This window comes from Loxodonta africana, chromosome 26 (genome assembly GCF_030014295.1).
Source record: "Loxodonta africana isolate mLoxAfr1 chromosome 26, mLoxAfr1.hap2, whole genome shotgun sequence".
Classification (NCBI taxonomy): Eukaryota; Metazoa; Chordata; class Mammalia; order Proboscidea; family Elephantidae; genus Loxodonta; species Loxodonta africana.
In genome coordinates, this window is record NC_087367.1 from 24,542,366 (window position 1) to 24,562,857 (window position 20,492).

Consider the following 20,492-nt stretch of genomic DNA (forward strand, 5'->3'; position numbering starts at 1 on the left):
ATGGGTACTGTAAAGGCAAAAACAAGTTTTATTCTATAAAGTAAGAGCAATTTAGCCTCAAGCAGTTCTTTTAAAACACAGCAAGAGAGGTATGAAGCTCTGTATGCGAGCACATTATAGTGACACTGTATCTCGGCACGTGCTGCAAGTCTGTAATAGTGAACTCGACAGGCTTTTAAATGGCGTTTTCATGAAAATTCAGGGTTGGAAGAGACCTCAAAGGCTCAGAATAGCCATTTTTTCCAGCTGTTTAAGTTTTTTTCTTGGCCAGCTGCTACCTGAGTGGTTCTCAAGCCTTTCCAAGGGCAGAGAACCTTAAACAAGTCAGGACACTCTTGGTAGAACATCGTGAAATGTTAACAATTTTAAAATTAGAAAATTAACAGATAATTTACACTAAATCAGAAATCATCTTATACTAGATTGAGTGATAGGCAAGTGGTAGCAAACAACATTTCAAGAAAAATTAAGGTAAGAACAAAACTGAGAAAAAAAAACTATTTTCGATGAGTTGACAGAAAGCCCCATTTCAAACATATGGCAGAACTCCTTGTCCACACCTAGGCTTCTGCCAACGGCATGTTTGAAAACCCCAACTTAATTCTTAATATATTCATGGTACTATATAAATTAAATTATTAATAAATGTGTATTTTATCCCTTTTTGTTTTATTTGTGTCAGATGATGTCTAAGCATTTGGACAGTCCCCCAGCAATCCCTCCTAGGCAACCTACATCAAAAGTCTATTCACCACGGTACTCAATGTCAGACCGGACCTCTGTGTCAGACCCTCCTGAAAGCCCTCCCTTATTGCCACCACGAGAACCTGTGAGGACACCTGATGTTTTCTCAAGCTCACCACTGCATCTCCAGCCTCCCCCTTTGGGCAAAAAAAGTGACCACGGCAATGCGTTCTTCCCAAACAGCCCGTCCCCCTTCACACCGCCGCCTCCTCAAACCCCTTCTCCTCATGGCACGAGAAGGCATCTGCCATCACCACCACTGACACAAGAAGTGGACCTTCATTCCATTGCTGGGCCGCCCGTTCCTCCACGACAAAGCACTTCTCAGCATATCCCTAAGCTCCCTCCAAAAACTTACAAAAGGGAGCACACACACCCATCCATGCACAGAGACGGACCGCCACTGTTGGAGAATGCCCACTCTTCCTGAGTTCCCGTCTCGGGGTGTACGCTTCCCTAGCCCCAAATCCATTGCTGGCAATGGATGCACTGAGCGTGCCAGCACGGAGGGCTACAATGAGAGCTCCAAACACTAATGACTCTGCTTCCAGATGCAGTAGGAGACAGTGGATTTTAACCTAGACGTAATTATACAACGACAATGGTATTCCAGTTTAGAATACGGAAAGACTGTTTCAGAGGAATTGGACAACTGACTGCACCTGAAAATCAAGTAAAGGGACTTTTTCCAGCCACTAGGCAGGAGCCCTCTTTTTGTGAAGTGATCTTTATCATTAAAGGGATGGAAAACACAGTCTAGTGTCCAGCAGGCCCACACAATGACAGTTTTTGTAATTCAAAATATTATGCACTTTTAAAGAAAAAAAAAAAAAACTCAAACAGGGATCTTAACACCCTCCTTTGTTTTTCTTTGCTTTACTCTTCCTACTTTAGAATATTTTCTTAAAAATCATTAAAAGGACTGTGAGGAATCGCTGTGGTACCTGACCTTGTTGGACTCAAGGCCCAGCACTGTACTACAGTCCTGTTTACAGATTATTACAGTGAATTGAATGGGTACCGAGGCTTCACCAAAGAGGTACTTTTTTTTTTTTTTTTCAAGAATAATTATACCAATATTAAGAGTATTCCCCTAAACGCCCCCCAAACACACACACACACACACACACACACACACACACACACACACAAAACGTGGTGGTGGTGTCTTCAGAAGAAGTTCTGTGTCATTAACATGAGAGAAGAACTTTTTTAAAAATGTAACTGTTAAGGTCTACAATTTATATATAGGAGTCTGTTAATCTGTGCTAGATTGTCATCTCCCCCCTTCTCTCTCAAAGGTTTACTGGTAACAGATTCTCCTTTGTCATGGCTCGTAGCTGTCCCTCTAACCTTATTACGGAAATGCAGTCACCCAATGTGAAAAGGAGCACTTGCTGGGCATCGCTGACACCATTCATGTTTTACTAACAGTTGAATACTCAGCGTATCTAGAATCACCTTGCATCGCCTAAATCATGTGTATATAGTGAATGTTACAGAATAAACCTGGCAGGTCTGTTTTAATTTAATTGAATAAAGTACAAATACTTTTTTGGCTGGCATATATTAAATTATTATATGGAGAAAATGGTCGATTCTTATTTCTTTCAGTTGAAGCATACACACACACGCACACACACCAACACTAAGAATAAAAGCACGCATTGTGGTACGCCTTGGTTTCTAGCTCTGTGTGTATGTATGAATCTTAAAGAATGATCTCAAGCTGCAGTTTGGCATGCAGGAAAATTGGTTAGAGTAGGATGGGTTTCTTTTAAGTGGAACTTTGTAAGTTTTTTATTTCCTAGGCAACATATATACAGTTTGTTAAAGTTTATATTAAACATTCTACTACCTTGCTTGAGGTCTTTTGCTCTCTCAGAATTATTCGTAATAGAGCATTTACCTGCATCGTTAATATCATAATATGGATTATTCATTAAGCCTATGTACTACTCTTCTCAGTCTGACAGATACTGTGACTGAAATGCATGCAACCTGTTGAAGAAAAAAGTGTTAACTAATCTCCACTACAATGTTTGTGAAATGTGCAGTATTCCATCTGTGGAGTCATCGGTTCATCTGCATCTGCATGTATCTTCTGAGTAATGAAGCAACATTTTAGCAATGCTGTTACCCACGCCATTAGAGACGTTTTTAGAAGTGCTGCATCATGGTGGAAACCTAATACTTTAATAAATTCCTGGGCTGTTTATTAGAGCATTACAGTGTACATCACAATAGTCCAGGAGATAGTCTTTTAAAGATCAGAAAGTATGTTGATTGCATCATCAAGCAGTCCATCCTATCATATCCTTATTTATTTTTTACAGTCGAATCTTTTCGTTTAGTGTCTGTTCCATTCTTATTCTGGAAGCCGGTTTTCTCTTTGTAAAATGCCTCTTTTAAAAGTCTAAAAAACGAATTTCAAATCCCCTCTTGGATGCAAGGCGTCCATAAGACCGTTCGTTCAACACGTGCCGATCTAATAAGCCCGCTTACTAGTGCTGCTACAGCTCGTCATCGTACACATGCCAGAATCTCCCAGGACTGCTCATTACACCAGCCTCAGTGTCCCGAGGACTCCCCTTTGAATTACGGATCACGTCTGTCTTTAATTACCCCACCCCTACACCAAATAAGAACCTAAGAAAAGTCACACTGGAGCCCGTTCAGTATCTGTCCAGCCAGTGTGTTAGCCTTCAGTAAGATCCTAATCCCTTTTCCACCTGCCAGATCCTGCAATGTGGAAAAACTCAAATTTGGAGTTCTAACCCTACTCCCAATGGGAACCATTCTTCTACCCTGTGGTTCTAGGAGACCACTTCACTGTGTGTCAGCTTTGTATGCATTGTGGATAGAGGATATTTTAATTCTGAAGTGTCATTTGAGTAAAAATATTTTCTGCAGTGGTAACTGACTAGAAAAACTCCCAATTGGATGCTCTTTGGGGGAGGCGAGAAACAACCTGTATCTTTGCCTTCTTCACATGTAAACATTTACCAGCTGACAAATTATCCTTTGCAGTTACTAAAATATACTTCATCGGGGGTGAGTGGCTGAGAAGATCATTGCATCACTACAGAACCTCTGCTTTTGAATCCAGGATACTGCAAGACAATCAGTGCAGCCTGATTTTTTCCTACACCACCTTCCAAAATGTGGGACATTTTCTTCTAGAAATGGAAATGTTCTTAAATGTTTTATTATGTTCAGATCACCACATGAACAGAACGTTTCAAGGTTGGATTTACTTAGTGGGCTGATAACCGGTATAATGGGCTTTTCATAGCTAAGCACTTTTTAAAACATGAGCGGATAAAGAATATGTTTCTAAATTTATTCAAAGGCAGGTTGTTTACTCTTCCCAGTCTCTAAATGTATCTTCAAACTACAAATTATCAGAAAATATAAACACGTTATAAATTTGTTGAATTAAAGGTTGTTGGGCATCAAACTATGTGTTCAGTAGGTTACTAGGCTCTAACAACTCATTGAATTTACTGAATTTGCATTTCGCGAAGAACATGCCACACTAATTATACTACAGTCAACAGAACAGTCTAGTAAGTACTATTTCATTGGAGGCTATATTTGAGGTTCTAAATTCTTCCTTAATAGTATTTTCACAAATCAAAAATTACCTTCGATGAACCAAAACTTACTTGGTATTTATGATCATGATTGCGTCTTAATTCTTCAGTTTACTTTGTGTGTTTCACTGTCCGTTGACGTAACAGTTTAAATTCAGATTTTTAAGTGGCTCAGCCAAACAAATTATGGAAATGGCGGGCAAGCACCACAATTTATTAGTGTTGTACAATATTAAGGAAAATCGTTTTTCCCTCCGAATTTAGAAAAGAAACAAATTTAACCATTTATTTCTTGGTATTCTGCCATTGAAGGTAGGTTTGCTTGTTTTTTTTTTTAACCTATACTGTGTGACTGTTGTACAAGTGTCGGTCCTGTTGTGTTGCAGATTAATCTTTACCAGTAAAATAAACGTCACGAGGTTAACATTGGTTTGGCTGAAAGAATTATGGAGTAAGATTTATTGGGAAAAGTGATGACTTAATTTATTCAATATTTTTCTCTTTTGAAACATCCCATTACTAACTTTTAAAAATCATTTCATAATCCCTTACATGAGTCAATGAAATATTTTCACCTCTAGTTAGAAGCATGAAGTCTATAAATGGTAAATCTAAACAAAACACTTGTAACTTGTTTTGTAAATTCCATGCCTTATTTTCCATTTTTGACACCGTAAAGTGCATTTTCTGTCAACTGTGAGCAAATTTCCCTTTTGCCTTTAATGAAAATAGTGCATTAAGTAGCCAACTGCTGCAAAATTACAAAGCAAGTTAGCTAAAGGTGGATCACATTGGACTACCACTCAGAGAAACAAGATGCATACGGATGGAAGTCACCTTGTGGCTGGCTGTCGGGAGAGCGCACCTGTGCCAGATGCATGCCACGTTCAGTAGCTGCCAGACGTGCCTTTAATTAAGAACATCTCTAATTTTTTCCTTCAGATCAAGTCAGCATTTGGGGGCGGGATCAGGGCAGGGGACTTTTGGGGGTGCAAATATCTGGTGATCCCACCAGAGAAGAAGCCTTTGTCAAAGTGACATGTGTAATTTTAGTTGAAACATGTTTGTGTATAAATGTGTATTTGCCTTTGTTTAGTAGCACGGTTATTTGCTAAAATAATTGTCAAAAAAAATTGCTGTTAGTCTTACTTTGATGTAAGAACAAAGTGTGATCTATACATCTAATATGGCCTTTGTACCTAACCTATTTGTAGGTATTCTTCGTGTTCTGTGTGCAGCAGTATTTGGTTTGCATTTAAAGTGAAAATGGCTGTTATTTTTCTGGCATTACTAAGATAAATCAAAAAAATAATAATAAAGAAAAATGCCTTACATAGCCCACAAGTGTATTATTTTTGCACATATTTGTTGTTAGGTGCTGTCAGTTCTGACTCATAGTGCACTGCCTGCTCCTGTGCCGTCCTCACAATTGTTATGTATTGTAGAAGGAAGTATTTTAATGTCCAAAGCAAGACCATGATAAAGAATAACTTATCTCTATATGGAAAGCATGAGCTAAATGTCGGTGCCCTGGTGGCACAGTGGTTAAGAGCGTGGCTGCCAACCAAAAGGTCAGCAGTTCAAATCCACTAGCTGCTCCGTGGAAACTGGGGCAGTTCTACTCTGTCCTATAGGGTTGCTATGAGTCAGAATTGACTCAGTGGCAATGGGTATGGTATTTTTAATGTCATTAGTGATTCTCATTTAACTCATGCTTTTCATATAGAAATAAGTCACTCTTTATCATGGTCTTGCTTTGGAGGCAGTTTTTCCTGTATCAAGTTATTATAAAAGAATAAAAGAAGTTCAGTATTTTCTTCTGTGTCAAATCCTATGATTGTAGTGAGTGAAAGACCATGGGATGAAAATTAGTAATTTAAAATGACCTTTGGTGTTAGAGGGCTGAGGCGTTTGTATTCCGTGGATGTCACAGTTCTTTGCACGTTTAGCATGAGAAGATACGGCTTACGGTTGTGAACATGCAAAGAATCATGCAAATGTGAGGTTACTCAGGGAAACTACAGAAGGTAAAAAGCGATGAATCCTTAGAGACCCAATTCCTTTATTTAAACATTGAGGCAATTGAGGCCTGGACAAGTGAGCAGACTTGGCCCTATGTCACGTGTCCGTGAGTGAGACCAGTGACTAAATTTTGAGCCCTGGTATTTGAAGGACTGCTTTCAGGAACACCTAAATTTCACTGATGATTCTTTCCCCCTGGTTTAAAGACACAAAATCCTTGATTTGTACAGGTTTCCTTTGGTAGGCCCCTTTGAAATCTAAACACGTATTATCAATCAGGTTTTACAACTTAATAGCTATAAGGAAAATAATGTTCCTAATATTAGTCAAGCCTGATGCTGAATTTCTCCTGAAACATCACTTCTTTTGAGCTTTCAGCAGGTGGTTTGCCTTTTTACTTATTTTAGAGGTTTTAGCTCATCCCAGGTTCAGGGCACCTAAGTCTCTGATGCAGCCCACGTCTGAACGTGTCTTTTTGCAGAGAGATACACACGGCTTCCAGAGGCAAGGAGGGTTGAGATAAGAGTACAACCCAAAAAAGCAATTACAGACAGTCTGTTTTAGGACTTTTGGTTCTCATTGGAGGCAAGAAAAACAAACTACAGCCCATTTAGAAGCCAGTTTCTCTTCCTCAGTGACTCAGAGAAATCAGTGTGGTAGAGGAAAAAAGCAGGTGCTTTGGACTCAGACATATCTGTGTTCACGTTCTGGTTCCATTACTTACTAGATGAGTAACTTTGGGGAAGTTATGTAACCAATCTAAGTCTCCATTCTTGATCAGTACAAAGAGGTTAATCTACGGTTTGGGGCTGTTGTGAGGTTTGAAGGTAATATATGTAAAGTACAATGCCTTTCACAGAGTAGGTGCTTAATAAGCGGTAACACTGTCCCTAGGTGGTGCACATGGTTAATGTGCTCACCTGCTAACTGAAGGGCTGGCGGTTCGAGTCCACCCAGAAGTTCCATTGAAAACCCTGTGGAGTACAGTTCTACTCTGACATACACGGAGTCGCTATGAGTCAGAGTCAACAGCAACTGCTGGGCCTGGTAATGTTATCAGGGATAAGTTCTCAAAGTTTGCCTGCCTTATAGAGAGCTTTTAAGAGTTTGATGGTTCATCCTGAAGTCCCCATAATTTGGTTCCTTACTATATGACTTCCTTTGATGTTCACTGTCACTTAAATTGGTTTTCAGTGACCTTATTATAAGGACTTGGTAAAGGCCCATCTGACTATTCAACATTCAATAAATATTCTAGGTGCAGTTCTGATGTTAGGATTATAGCGATGAACAAAACAGAAAAAATCCATATCATCGTGAGGCCTATAATGCAGTGGAGACATGTAGACAGTACAAAGTAAGCAGAATAAATATGTTAGACAGTTACAACTGCTATGAACAAACGGGAAGGTGGCTGGGAATGTGGGGGCGGAGGAGGTGAAATGCAAATGGGGTAGTTAGAGTCGGCCTCACGGAGAACGTGACATGACTAAAGATCCGAATGAAACATGCAAGGGTCCAAGAGAATACGCCAAGTCACAGGGAACAGCTAGATCTAAAGCCCAGTGTAGGGAGCACATTGGTGTATCTGAGGAAACGAGGCTACAGTGTGCGGAGGGGAGTGAATGTGGACAGAACAGTAGGAGATGCCATCAGAAGTATAACCTGGTTCAGATCACACAAGGCTTTAGAGGCCCTTGCGATGACTGGCAGAAAATTCTGTTTGAGAGACATAGAGCCCTCATAGCGTTTTAGTAGAGGGGCAACACAGGCTGATTTACACTTTAACAGGATCAACTTGGCTGTTGTGAGAATAATTAGGGGTTAAGTGGGAGTAGGGAGGCTGGTCCCACAGAAGTGTCTCGGACCAGGGTGATAGCGGTGGAGGTGGTGTGAAGAGGTCACAATGGATATGTTTGGGAGACAGCACTGATTTGCTCACAGGCTGGATGTGGGACGTAGGACAAGAGAATTGTCAAGGATGACTTCAAGGTTTTTGGCCTGAGCAATGGGAATGATAAAGCCACCATTAACTGAGGTAGAGGGCAGACACGGCTGAAGCAGGCTTGCACATATTCAATCTAGGAGATGTCAAGGAGGCAGCTGGATATGTGAGTCTAGAGTCCAGGAGAGAGGTCTGAGCTGGACATAGGAAATTGGGAGTCACTTTTATAAAGATCCTATTTTAATGCCAGCAGACTGGATACAATCACCAAGGAAGTCAGTAGAGACTGGAAAAAGAAGAAATTCAAGCAAAGGAAGGCGCTGGGGCACTCTAACACTGAGTGGGGTGAAAAAGGAGGAACCAGCAAATAGACCAAGAAGGAGCGACCAATGGAGAATGATGAAAACCTGCGGAGTATGTTGTGTCCTTGAGGCCTAGTAAGGAAATGATTTCAGAAGGGCAGGGATTAACATGTCAAATGCTACTTAGTAGGGAGAGTGAGATGACTAGGCATGGCCAGTCGTTTAGCAACATGGGAGTCGCTGGTGATCTTGATACAAGCACTTCACGGGGCAAAAGCCTGGCCTTTGTAAGTTTCGTAAGGAATGAGAGGAGAGGGGCTGGAGACGTGTCCTCTTTCAAGGTTCGCTATAAAAGGAAGTGGAAATGGGGCACAGGTGGAAGAGTCAAAAGAGGATATTTTGTTGTTTTAAAGGTGGAAGGAATCCAAGCATGTTTGAGTGCTGAAGGGTTTCCCCCAGCTGAAAGGGAAAACCTAACGATGAGAAGGGAGAGGATGCAAACGAGTGCTCTGCCGAAGCGACCCACCGAGATGGGAGCACAGAGGGTTCATCCCTCCCAGCAGATCCCACTATCTCCAGACGAGGAGGTTTATATACACGAGAAAGAAACACAACATATTCATTTTCCTGCTGAGAATTCAGAGCATTCTATCGTCCTGAAGGGGATTAGGTAAGAAGAAGGAATTTTAAAAAGTCTCTGTTTTATAGACAGCAAACAAGGTTAGATGACTTACTAAATAAAGAGCATGTACTAAGCCCATAAAAAACAAACATTACTTGGTTTGAGGATAAAAACCTTGAGTATTGTGAACACCTAACAACTTCCCAAAAAGGTATTTTCAGCATTGCCTAAATTCATATCCTTATGTTCTTATTTGTTAAGTTCAGGTCTAATGTCACACATCAACTTCTTTTTTCCCTTAAAATATATAGGTCTCCATCAGTTTTCTCAGCCTTTTTTTTTTAACCCACATTCCTTTTTGAGAAACTGTATCTCACCCCTCCTCTACCCACCACCCCTCCTTCCCAGGCTCACTGGCCTATAAAAAAAAAAAAAAAAAAAGGCCTATAGACAGTAAATATTAGGATGCTTAGACCCTGAGAAGTCTACGTTCAAGTATTTAAATTAATTTTCAGGATATGAGAATCCTAAGTGTCCCAAAAGTATTATTATTTTCGGCTCAGGAAGGAAGTTATTAATGGTGATGTTTCAAGAGAAAATTTAGTCTGAAAACTAGATTTAATTTTATTATACAACTTAATTTAGGATATTCATTTTATGATTTTTATAAGTGCATTTAATTGACTAGAATATCCAATCAATAAATTTTACCAATTTATAAAGAGCACTGATCATGTCTATATATTTTTAAATGAAAATCTTATATATGATGGTAAAGGTCACAGATGGTAAATTTAAGAATACAAAAGTATTCATTTGGGTTTCTGATGTGCAGTTTTCTACATTTCAGGGCGATGGTGGTGGCTGTGTGCAGTCGAGTCGATTCTGACTCATAGCGACCCTACTGGACAGAGTAGAACCATAGGGTTTCCAAGGCTGTAATCTTTATGGACGTAGACTGCCAGCCACATCTTTCTCCTGCAGACTGGCTGGTGGGTTCAAACCGCTGACCCTTCCGTTGGCAGCAAGTGCTTAACCGCTGGGCTACTAGGGCTCCTTATATCTCAAGGTAAGTATAATCAATTCTTTAGTCTGTCCTAAAATTCAGTCTATGGGTAGAATCTGAGTGCTAAAGTTTACACGCCAGATCATCCAATTTAGTAGTCTGAGAGGCAGTGGCTCTTAAACTTCAATGGGCCACAAAATCATCTGAGTGCATTTAAAATGCAGATTCCTGGCCTCCACCCCCAAAGAGCCCAATACCGTGGGACTGGAACAGTACCCAGAGATCTGCGTTTTTACAAATGCCCCAGATGACCTGATGCAGGTGCTAGAGAAACGCTGCTCAAAGGGTTTTCCCTGAGCACTCAAGAGATGCTCGGGTTTCAAATCCCAGACTAAGTTCAACTATTTATTATGTGATGAAAAAGCCCCATGGCGAGAACCCTGGAGTGGTGGTCCACAAATCTCTCATTCTCAAAGGTTCCAATTCTGGAGTCAGAGAAGCAGGCCAGCCTTCTTGGGCTTGTATACGGGTCCTACAACACTGCAGAGGGACCTGTTGCCAGTCCCAGCCTGTGTAAAAAATATCCAGCTTCATCTTTTGGTACAGTGCTTTTCTCCGCTTATCAACCCAAACTCTTCCAGAAGACATCTGTGGTCTTCCATGTAAACTGTGCTTTTCCAGACAGCTGGAGACCACAGATGCAGCTGCAAAGCTCCTTCCTACCCTGACTTCATCCCTAATGCAACATTACATTAAATAGCATTAATGTCCAAAATCCCAGCTCCCAGAAACTCTGCTTAATGATTTGGCATTGCAAGACCCTATCCTCTCTGTTAATTTACAGTCCTACCTAGAAAGATCACGAAATGAACACACAGAAAAGAGTAGCAGACTTTTTTTTAAAAGGAGAGATGTTTTCTAAGGCTTTCTGCACCTGTTAAAGTGACAGTGGTGGCTTTAACTTCTTCTGAAGATAACTGCATTTGATTTCCCTTGTGACTGCTTGTTTTTTTCTGTAAAAAAAAAATTAAAAGTGGGGAGGTAAAATGACAACCCTGAAGTTCTTTGTCAAATTAAGAGTAGAAATTATTTTCTCTAGTTATCTACCTGTTAGAGCACCACCATTAACGTCGGATCAACCATTTATTGAGCACCTACTGTGTGTGCAGCACCTTCTAGAGGTATAAGGAGACTTACATTCTTGTTGGGAAGACAAGGCAAATACATCAAACTATAAACAAGTTACACCACAAGAGGTCACAGAAAGATGAGAGGACTTAAACTGGATCTTGAAGATGAGCTGAGAAGAAGGAGGCTAGAGAAAAGACAGGAGGCAACAGTGAACCTGAGGAAGGTGCATGACTTCCAGGAAACGGTAAAAGACTAGTTTAATTGAGGTAAGTTCACCCAGAACTACAAAGTGGGAGACGGTAGCCAGGAAGAAAACTTAGATCCATACTAAAGAGAGCGAGCCTTGAATGTCAAGTCAAGGAGTTTGGGATTTGACTGCAGACAAATAAGGATAGTTGAAACTTTCACAAAAGTCTGTATTTTGGGATACTAAGGAGCCCTGGTGGTACAGTGGTTAAGAGGTACAGCTGCTAATCAAAAGGTCAGCAGTTTGAATCCTCCTTGGAAACCCTACGGGGCAGTTCTACTATGCCTATAGGGTTGCTATGAGTTGGAATCGACTCGCCGGCAATGGGTTGGTTGGTTGGTTGAATGTATTAAAGGTATGTAGGACAGATAGGAGCAGAGAGTGGCTGGAGTAATTAGAGAGCTACCAGAAGAATCTGGGTATCAGGTGAGGTGGAGCCTGAGAATGGCAGCATTGATTATTTACTAGTTTTATAGGCTAATTTCATAAAATACAGCTAAAGTGAGTTGTGTTATAAATGTGGCATTAAGATTTTTCAGAGGATGTTACCGAAATGAAAATTTGGGGGGTATATGAAAAAACCTCCCCTGTAACGGACAATTTTGATGATAAACAGAACAGGAAGGGGGAGGGGGTTTTGTTGTCTTTTACATTTTGTTTAAGGGGTCGTGACTTCTTATTTCCCTTTCCACGTCCAATTAATTTGGCATTGTGTTTTCAAGCACTGCCCCAAAACTTCGTTGGCCTGATAAAAGAAATCTTATTTCAAATGAGTTCATTAATTTCAGTAAAATGAAAAGCTTGACTTAAATCTAAATATCGGAAACTCGAAAAATGCTCCGGTGATCCTTTAAGTGTTTCAGACACGTTGTTCAGAACGAATGAGTGTCTAATCAGTCACCAGACAGGTAGAGGGAAACCTGTGACACCTAGACGTGAAACTTCCGCACTGCATCAGGCAGTGTGTTCCCAGCTGAACGGCCTCTGCAGTCAATTGCAGAAGGAACAGTAACCAAATGCCCTTAAATTATTATCAGTAGCTTCCCAGACAAACTGTTAAACCTAGATTTTTTCCATTATGAATAGGATGTTTGGGGTCTGTCAAGGATGGAAACCATCTTGACTGTATATTCACATGGAAATACAGCACAATATATTACCCCAGAGCCCAGCAGGCCTCACTGCAATGTGATTCCTTTATCTGAGCTGTAGGTTTGTGTTTTTACAACTGACTTGCGGAAAACAGAGTCAGGCACTGCCAGCCCTGAGTTTTCTCTCTGACCCTCTGGTGTTTGTACCAACGACCGTTAAAGCAGTGGTGGTGTTGCCATCTTTCCTTATTGAAGAAAGTGTTTTTAAGAGCATGTGGCTAAGTCAGTGCTTTTGTCCCCCACCCGACTGACCGTGAGTGCGCAGGACACTCAGGATCACCCACAGATCTCTGAACCCTGAGTGCTCTATAAAAAGACCCTGGATTGCTCCCTCCTTAGCACAGCTCACACAAGGGAAAACATTTCTTTGACTCCCCAGTTTCTAAAGAAATCATTGTTCCCTTTACTCATTTCCACAACCACAGAGGTAAAACTAGTACTGCTCTCAAGGTTGTCTTCTTGTTTAGAGATCAATGTGTCTTTAAGCTTTGAACCTTCTGTTCAGAGGTTTGAACCTTCTGTTCACATGGTTTAAGACAAAAATTCTCCACAACTCAGATTTGCAACATGTAAAACACAGTTCTGTTAATTGATCCTTCTCATTAAGAGGTGTCAGGTATTGCCTTGGGGTTCTTGGAAGACAGATGGCAGGACAGAAGTGGCCCCTAATATAGTATATGTTAGGCTAAGAACACAGGGATGAATTCATAAGCTAAGTGCTTAGACAGCATCAAATTCACAACCAGGAACATGCTCAATATTACACTAGGGGAATGACTTCAAGGTGGAAGTTTTTGTTCTTACAAATGTTTATTTTCCTCCAAATTTATTGTTTTTCTGTAACGCTGTGAAAAGTCTTCATTTCCCTTTTCCCAAGTGTTGAGGTTCAAAAAGCCAGCTCTTAACCACAGACTAGCCTTCATCTCTTCAATGTCTTGTATGTTGATTTAGCTTCATATGTAAATATTTATATTAGTTCTCCTCAGGGATTTATACATCAATATATATATATATATATTTATATATATATTCCTGCACAGATATATACAGGCTTTTTAATCCTCATCTTACCACTTGACAACACAACTTTAAGTATGTTTTACACAGCTGTTCCTTGGTCAAGGTCATTTGCAAGAGCAAGTCGGTTTCTGAAGAAATCTTGTTTGGTGGGTGAAGGATCCATTGAGGGACTCTCATTAGTTTTTTCCCTGTATTCTGATCCACTGGACCTAAAATCTCAGCACACAGATAAAGTACAGGTTGATTTGGTTTTAATTGTTTTCAAATATTTTATCTATCCAAATTGTTTTGCATTTGTAAAACAGTTGCCTCCTAAATCTAGAATTATTTTTACTTCCCCTGGATTTCATAACTCAGGACATGTGTATCAGAGATTTGCAGGGAACATAAAGGGAATAGCTTCCTAATACCTTATGGGGACAGTTGTGACAACTGTTTCTAGTCCTGAGTACATGTCTCAGTGTAAGATATTGTGAAACAACATTGTAACAGGGGGGTAAAAACTCAGAAAAGTTTTTAAAAATCCTATTTTTAATTCAACCAAGTAACTACTCCACAAATACCAGGGCCCTTAGATTAAAATGGATGGAATACACTGTTTCAACCAATGTCATAAGGGCCTTTACTGAATTTGGGTGTTATATTACAAACTCTTGCTTTTGCTTTTTTCATTTTTAAAGGAAAGATTTATTGAAGCCAACCACGCATATGCGCTACAATTGGTAGAATGCAGAAATTAGTACAGTAATCAGATTGAGGAGATACCATAATCTCAGCCACCACAAAGGAGACCAAGGCCAATCAATAACCAACAGCTCAAATCAGTCCAATTGAGTCCCCAGTCGAGGGTGCATTCTTCCTTTATCTTGGTTAAGCCAGTTGGGCAATCCATTCCAGCTCTGCACCTTCTCCAGTTTGTGCATGTCAGAAGTCCCTGGAGGGAGGAGGCTTTCTGGAAATAACCTCTGATAAGCTAGTATGGGGCCCTTTGGCTACCTTGAACTCTGAGCTAGAGTGAGTAAAACCAGCCCAGTCACTAGGAATCAATATCAAAAAAACCTCACTGATGTATTTATGAAAGTGATGCTAGGCATGAAGTTCTCTGTCCAAAGATCCTGTACAACTGACTGAGCTCCCCATATCCAGAGGCTGAGTCAGGCATGCTTCCACATCCACAAAAGAAGGATAATGGCCTCAGAAGTTCTTTCCTATCATGGGTGTGCTATGAGTCCTCGTTGTTGTAAGTTAATTACAACTATCAGTTACTGAATTAATGGGGCAGAATTCAAATATCTCTTTACATTATTCAAGGATATAAGTAGGACCCACACAAAGACTAAAATCCTAATGTTTGGAAACCTGACGACTGACTAGATTTTTTTTACTTTTCATCCTGATATTCGATGTCTCAGATGAAGCCATAGCTGCCCACCATGTTTTTTACTTCTGGTCAGTAGGGAGCACTTTTCCACTAGATCCCAATGAAGAAAGGAAAAACTATTCTATGTCTCATCCCCAGGCCAGTTGGGTACTCATCAGTTGTTCTCAAATAAGATTAAGTCTGGGTGGGCTGAAAGTCCTCTTCCTCTTCAGAGACCCCCTGGAACTCTCCCTGAAACAGCCTCCACATGTCCCACCCCAAGACTCGAGGCTTTTCCTCAGCAATCGCTGCCTCTAGTTCAAATCATCCCTGAGTAGTCCAGCTGTGCCCGAAACATTAGGAGGATAGATAAGTTTGACCATTTCACACCTTCCGGTATCTTCTGTCATCCAGAAGACAGGGAAGCCGATGGTTTTGGGGGTGAGAATAAGGAACAGGATTTGAATCTGACTACTGTTTTTTCTCCATTAGTCCCCCGCATGACAGTTTTTCGTCAAAAGTCATTAGTCAAAACTTCAAACCTTCACCTCACATTTCCCCTTTTAGCTACGTCTGATCTCTCCAAAACCCAACATGTCACACTTTGGTTGTTCCAACATGCAGCTGTTTAGTGTTTACCTGGAAATGGGAAAGCTTTGATGTCACCACCAGCCCCAAGGACCACAGAAATCTTCACCAGTTGCGTTCCCATTTCTGAAACAAATGCCAAAATCGCCCTGTCTAGTTTTTAAAGTCCACAAACTCAGCTTCGTTTTTTTTTTTCTTTTTTTTTTTAAACTGCTCTTCTTACAAACTGTACCTTCTCTGTGTGTCCAGGTGTCTGGATTTCTCTGCATTTTTTCATAGTAACTATTAACAGGCTACTGACTAAATTGCTAATCCTTTTCAAAGTCCAGCATTCTATTCTAGCCATGACTGAAAAATCATTTTCCTCCTTTTTAAGATAATTTTAACTGACCTCTTCATAATGCTTACATAGTATATGGCCACCTAAACACCTGGACTCTTCCAAAGGTATGGCTGTTAGACTCTGCAGTAACATACACTTAAATGACTGGGGAATAACCTGCAGAATCTTGGAGAAAGGGCCAGCGTATTTGCTTTTATTTTATTCCCTTTCTCCTTAAAACAGAAATGGTTTTTGAGCTTTTGGGGGCCATTCTGACTGAGGGCGGATCTCAGTGGACACTAGAGGGACAGGCTGGGTAAAGGTACAGTGGCTATCAGGACACTCTGACGTGCAGCCACCCAAGCTTTTGATGGAAAGAGGGAAAACAAAGAGTCCTGTTGCTGATTGGAAAACAAAGAGTCCTGTTGCTGATTTTGCTTCCGCTCAATTGACGGAGACAAAGAAAATGGCAAGTGGGTAGGTTCATCCAGGAATAGATCTGCTACAAATAAACCCTGAGGGCTTGTTTGGAGCTGGGAAAGTAGGGGGGCTGGAATGCAGCACCGCAGATGCCTCTGGTCTAAGAAGAGTTGGTCCTCTGATTGGAAAGACTGTTCAATCTAAAGTTTTAGGAGACATGCACATGGAGAAGCAGGGAGCAGGGGACATCTATCTCATCAGCCAAATCAGTCAGCCCTGGTCGTCAACAGGCTGACAAATGAGCATTCGTGTGATAAATACTTGCTGAGTGCCATAAATACTCACTGTATGTTAGGTACTGTCTGCTAGCTCTGAACAGGCAGGAGCTATTTCTTTCACTGCCTTTTCCCTGGACAGAACCTAGTGCACTAGACAGACACACTGAAGACCCTTAGTGATTGATTTGAAATAACCTGCTGAGAAACATTTATAATCAGGGATAAGTAATCTAAAATGTTTAACCCTTCAACCATCGCTTTCGATTTTAAAGTTATATAAGCCAATGAAACGGGAAATGAGAGAAAGCCCCGAGTGGGTAAGAATGGTAAGAGGCAGAGAGGAAGGGGAGGATAAAATTATCAATGGATTCTTTAGCAGTCCTGCTTTCTATTACATGGTCTGCTCCACAGCAGAGGCTGGGCATATGCAAAAATAGCTGATGAGACACCAAAAGAAGAGAATTCTCTGACGTTCAGTTCTGTAGGGCCCTGCAGAAGTACTCTCTCTCCGTGTGATTAAGAAAACAGAGATATTCTGATGCGATGGTAGAGAGAGGGTGAAGACTGGATGGAGACACTCTGAGGCGCATAAGCAGGAAATGCTAATGAGGAGGAGGGTCAGTGAGGAGGTGAGATTATCATCTGGAAGCCTTGTACTTCATCCTCCACTCCCTCCAAAGTGAGAGTGTGAGAGAGACCACCATCTCCATTCCCTCCCCCTAAGCTGTCTACACGTAGCTCTTGCCCCACGCCCCACCCCCAAGAATACTCATTACCCTCAGTGCGATATTTATATATAAAGATGAAGGAGCTTTTGCCTCAGACTTCAGGATAGCCTAGGGTTAAGCCTTGGAGAGGTTCCATGTAGATCCTTCTAAATGGAGTTTGCCTTCCATGCTGCTCAAAGGCAGGCGGGTAAGGATTCAGCCCAGCATCAGCCTATCACATTAGTCTGTTCCTGGCTTCCGAGACTCCTCATTTAAAATTTTTTAAAGTCCCTTAACATCTTCAAACTTTAAGATATGCAGTCTTCATTCTGATCAATTCTAGGCAGCTTTCAGGGACATGTGACCTGGTATCTAACCAGGACAAATGTGCCTGAGATGGAAACAACCAGAGCGTCATCCTTTCCCCCAAATATCTTGGGCATTTTTCAGGATTTATTTTTATGATGTCAGCTTGACTCTCCCTTTTGAATCCTGTGGGTCTGAGCATTCGGCCCTCCCAGCCTCAGAGGGAAGAGAACCCTTTCTCGGGTTTTCTGTTGCATCTGGCTCCATGCCTAGCTTCATCCCGAAGCAGCATTCTGGGTGTGTGGGGCCACCAGCCAAACAAGCCCCTATGGATACAAAAAGTGTGTCAGTGTAGACAGGAATGAGCCTCCAGAGGGCCATGGGAGAGGCAGGCAGCGAGCCCCAGATGTGACACAGCAGCTCTTCTGGCACCAGCCCATTGGGGGTGTGAGGCCAGGCTCTGGTGTGGTTCCAGGCCCCAGAATTAGCTACTAAACAGAGTCACAGGGCTTGCTGCTAGCCTGACCTCCCAACACATGGGAGGAGAATAGGCCAAATGCCTCTTTCTGGTTCCTCCCTGTACTTGTCCACATGCCCGACTTCAGAGCACAAGTGCCTACATGATGGAATGGCACCATGTCACACATGATTCCTATATACACAAGTATCTCGCCTAGAGCATGCATATAAGAAAGGATGCTGAATCAAGAAGAATGGTGTGTTCAACTGAGTTAAAGTCACTGACCTTCCTGTGCTTGGCTTGAGCTTCCCTGCCCTTCCTCTTTACCTTAGCATAATGGTGCAAACTTTCCATGGTCCTCGGGAGAAATACTCAGGATAAGCTACTCAAGCTGCCTCTTTATCCCATGCCAAGTCCCCAAAGTACCCACCGTGGCACCCTGAACACCAGGCCATCGGCAGACATCACCAGATGGTGCTCATGTCTCAGGCCAGATCTATAAAGCCAGGAAAGCCTTCCAGAGGGAACAGTCAGCTGGTGACACCTTTACTGCCATTCAGATAACACTTTATATTTAAACACAGAGAACAGGACCAGTATTGGTGGCAGCAATTATTCTGATGCAGGAGGAATTGAGGGACTTATCTATGAGAAAGGACAAGTCACTAAGGAAATCCATTTGGCCCTGTATCTAAGAAGAACCCAAAAAGCAGGAAGAAGCCTAAAAGCAATTAACCAGCATGAATTTGGGGAGCCCATGGTTATCGAAAGATAAATCCTGGTCTTCTACATGGTGGGGTCTTTAAAATTACAGGTCCCAAGGCCCAGATTAATGTCTTGTTTCAGTTGATAAAAAGATGTGATTACTCAGATTGATCTTCAACAAAGTCAAACTATAGATAAATCAAATCTCACACCAGAAAGGGCCCTGGTCACTATCTTGAGTGATCTCCCATCAAGGGCAAATCCTTTCCATTGCACCATCTAGTTTCCTCTTAGATAAAGACAACTCATTCCCTCCCAAGGCAGCCAACTCCAGTTCCAGGCAGCGGAATTGGTAGCAAGTTCTCCCTCTTCCCCCTGCTTCAGTCCATATTCTCTGCCTCACATAAGTGGCAGAGCGTTTCCAGACCTCTCTGATAAACGGGAATTTGTAAAGGAACCAACGTGGTTCCATTGCTCATTGCTTTCCAACACACAGCACCCGGTAATTGTAAATGGCAGGAGGCAAAACGTGGCTCTTTGTTTTGGGAACACTTAGCAGTAGTTTAAATTAAAAAAAAAAAAAAAAGGCAGACTCAAGCAGTGGCCTTGGGAGTTCTGAGTTCTTAGAAGGACTAGGAACCTAAATCCCAAGGCCAGACTGAGGAGTTGCCTGCTTCCAGCTCCCCTACCCCTGCCAAACTTGTCAGAGGTAGACACTGGCCAGGAAAGATCTAAGTCTATGATCCTAGAGACAGGGATGCAATTCATAACTCCCTAGCCCGAGAATAAAGAAAGTGGTGTGAGGACCCAGCATGTGTCGGGCTACCTTCACAAAACTGAAAGGGGACTTGGTGGAGTAGGGCTGTGGCTAACTGCAGGACCTCTGCTCTCCCTTATCCTTTCCCCTCGTCTTCCAGTAACAACAGGCAGGGACCAACAATCAGACACCCACTAATCTCAGTATCACCTTCCCCCGGAGACGAAAGCTAGACAAACCATCAGAAAAAAAAAAAAAGTCCTCACTCCAGCCTGGCCCCAATTCTTCCATTAAGACCATTATCTAAATCAACCAGCCACTTCTACCTTCAAAAAGAAAGTGATTTCCCCATGCTTCATCACTCATCAGTTCCTGTGTAGTCAGGCAGCGACAGTGCCTTTGTTTACCTTTTCCATCCACTACAATATGAAGACTTGCTGTATAAAACTGACTGCAAGAACCTCCTCTGCCAAGAGAAATGAAGCACAGGGAAAATCTCTCTAAGAGAGGGGAGGAAGGCCTGAAACAGCAGTCTCTCAGGCAGGCGCTGGCTGGACTGGAGAACCCCTCTACCGCCAAACACGAATGCTCAGCTCTCTCCACTATCTCCCAGTTTGTAAGCACTTAGTTCTACTAAGCGCTGACCAAAATGCCTGGTGGTGATGTTTCATAAGACAACAAGGTCTTAGACTCTTAAAGGAGCAGAGTGGAGGAAATACCTTGTTTTTTGCCTCTTATGGAGTACGGAAACTACATCAAAGAGCTTTTTAACTAGGTCCCAAGCCAAGTCCACTCATAAAGGA

General features: G+C 41.8%; 2 protein-coding genes across 6 annotated transcripts in view; one reads left to right on the top strand and one right to left on the bottom strand.

Moving 5' to 3' along the window:
- SOS1 (SOS Ras/Rac guanine nucleotide exchange factor 1) overlaps window positions 1-1,587 on the top strand; it is a 153,082-nt gene extending 151,495 nt beyond the window's left edge. For all 4 annotated transcript variants that reach the window (XM_064277175.1, XM_003416091.4, XM_064277174.1 and 1 more), the window contains one exon: window positions 683-1,587. In XM_064277175.1, the coding sequence (XP_064133245.1) occupies window positions 683-1,174 (492 nt within the window). In that variant the 3' untranslated portion in view covers window positions 1,175-1,587. The remainder of the gene's footprint in view (window positions 1-682) is intronic.
- A 10,641-nt stretch (window positions 1,588-12,228) lies between these two features.
- The window catches only part of ARHGEF33 (Rho guanine nucleotide exchange factor 33), an 80,161-nt gene continuing 71,897 nt past the window's right edge, over window positions 12,229-20,492 (bottom strand). The window contains exon 16 of one of the 2 annotated variants that reach the window (XM_003416090.4): window positions 12,229-13,995. In XM_003416090.4, the coding sequence (XP_003416138.1) occupies window positions 13,866-13,995 (130 nt within the window). In that variant the 3' untranslated portion in view covers window positions 12,229-13,865. Of the gene's footprint in view, window positions 15,861-20,492 lie in introns of both variants that reach the window. The other variant, XM_064277178.1, reaches the window with a different exon arrangement.